Source organism: Lolium rigidum, chromosome 6 (genome assembly GCF_022539505.1).
Source record: "Lolium rigidum isolate FL_2022 chromosome 6, APGP_CSIRO_Lrig_0.1, whole genome shotgun sequence".
NCBI lineage: Eukaryota > Viridiplantae > Streptophyta > Magnoliopsida > Poales > Poaceae > Lolium > Lolium rigidum.
Genome location: NC_061513.1, coordinates 3,115,655 through 3,117,448, shown reverse-complemented (window position 1 = coordinate 3,117,448; position 1,794 = coordinate 3,115,655). Strand labels below are relative to the sequence as shown.

At 53.0% G+C, this 1,794-nt stretch overlaps 1 protein-coding gene across 1 annotated transcript; it reads left to right on the top strand.

The window, feature by feature from the left end:
* The first annotated feature begins 236 nt into the window (after nt 1–236).
* On the top strand, nt 237–1,373 carry LOC124660130. Its single transcript, XM_047197919.1, has one exon. It carries the CDS (start codon nt 240–242, stop codon nt 1,371–1,373), a length of 1,134 nt encoding a protein of 377 aa, XP_047053875.1. The 5' UTR covers nt 237–239.
* The last annotated feature ends 421 nt before the right edge of the window (nt 1,374–1,794 follow it).

The following is a 1,794-nucleotide window of genomic DNA, read 5'->3' as shown; positions in this document are numbered from 1 at the left end:
CCATTTCATCCAACAAAAAGAGCTTCTTTCCCCAAGCCGCAGCCGCCTCCCTTCCTCCCTCAAAGTACATCCCTCCATTGCTGCTCTTGTCCAGCTCCATCTCCTCATACAAGCTTGCTCCGCCGCCGCCGAGCTGACTCCTTCTCCCAGCAGAGCCGCCGCCAAGCGCCGATCTGAAATCCTGCCCCTGAGCGCGAGGTGGCGGGCTTAGGTGCCTGCCGAGGACTCAGGGGGCGTCAATGAAGAATGGGGGCGAATGGGGAAAGCCGCGGCCGCGCGGCAGCACCAAGATCGATGAACTATCCGTCATTTCGGACTGGGCGTCGCTTCTACCGGAGCTCGTCCAAGGCATCGCCGACCGCGTCCTCTCCACCACCGGCGGTGTCGACGCGTACATGGATATGAGGGCCGTTTGCCCCAGCTGGCGCTCTGCCATCGCCAAGCCATCTCCACTCGCCACGGACCTCCTTTTCCGCCCACGCCACTGGGTCATGGTCGACATGAAACCCGACAACGACGACGACGACGCCCGCCTCTTCCTCCACGTCCCCACCGGGCGGTTCCGCCGCCTGCGCCTCCCGGTGCTCCGCGACCACATCCTCGTCGGTGCTACCGACGGTCTCCTCGTGCTCGGGGGAAGGGAGCCCCCGCACTTGGCTCGTGTCCTCAACCCCTTTACAGGTGACATGCTCCTCTTCACCGCGCCGCTACCTGAAGATTTTAAGCATATAGAGTATACCGCGCTAAAGGGAGGCTCTCATTGCGCGCTGGTCTTCCTGAGATCGGCCACGGTGTTATGTGCTGTTCCACCCAGCCAAGTCTTTACAGACAGGGACTTTACACAGGAGGCCTCTGGTCCTGGTCCTTACTTGGATAGCATTGCTAACTTCCATGGTGACATATATTGTGCCGATATGCACGGATGGTTATTCGAGCTTATCACACCAGAAGAGCTCGAGGTCATAGACCAGGTGCCGCCTGAAATGGACGTATGTAGAGAGGAAGAATTTGGCGAATTGCGTTCTTATCTCGTGGAGTCTGACGGGGAACTGCTGCTTGTTCGCTATACAGAACTATCTTTCAAAGTTTTTAGAGTCAACACCGAGTACATGTTGTTGGAGGAGGTCAAGAGCCTTGGCAGCCGCGCGCTCTTCCTCAGTGAAAAGAGGTGTGTGTCCGTGGATGCAGATAAGCTTCCGTCTGTTGACGGAGACTGCATATACATGTTAGATTATGAAGGCATGCGCAACATGTGTGTGTATAACCTAAGAGGCGACACGGTGGATATTATCTCCAGAAAGCACTATCTTAATCGACCTTTCAGCCTTGTTACGGTTTTCCTGCAGTATTGCGATTTCTATGCCTGGTCCTAAATGTATGTGAAAATAGAACTGTTCTGGCCTTGGTGCTATTGCCACTTCAGTACTCTGGGCTTACAACCGATATATGTGAGGAAGGGGAGATCAAGCAATATTTTCATGTTCAAACAATTTATGTATTTCAGTTATCTTTTTCATCAGTCGTGTTCCTGCGTCCGCTTGACTGATGTTGTTTATTAGCTCTTCATGAATGCCTATTTCAGTCCATGCTATGAGACATGTGTGCCCCTGTTACAATGACGCTTGTTGCAAACTTTTGAATTTTTTCTGCACTTCCAATCCCTTAAAAGTCCATCACTTTTGGATCTTCGATCACCATTACCCAGGTTGTACTGTCATAGCCGATCCTGGTGGGCATGCGAAGGATGCTCACCAGACACCAGATGTGCTACTACAAAGTTTTCCAGTCTGGTCC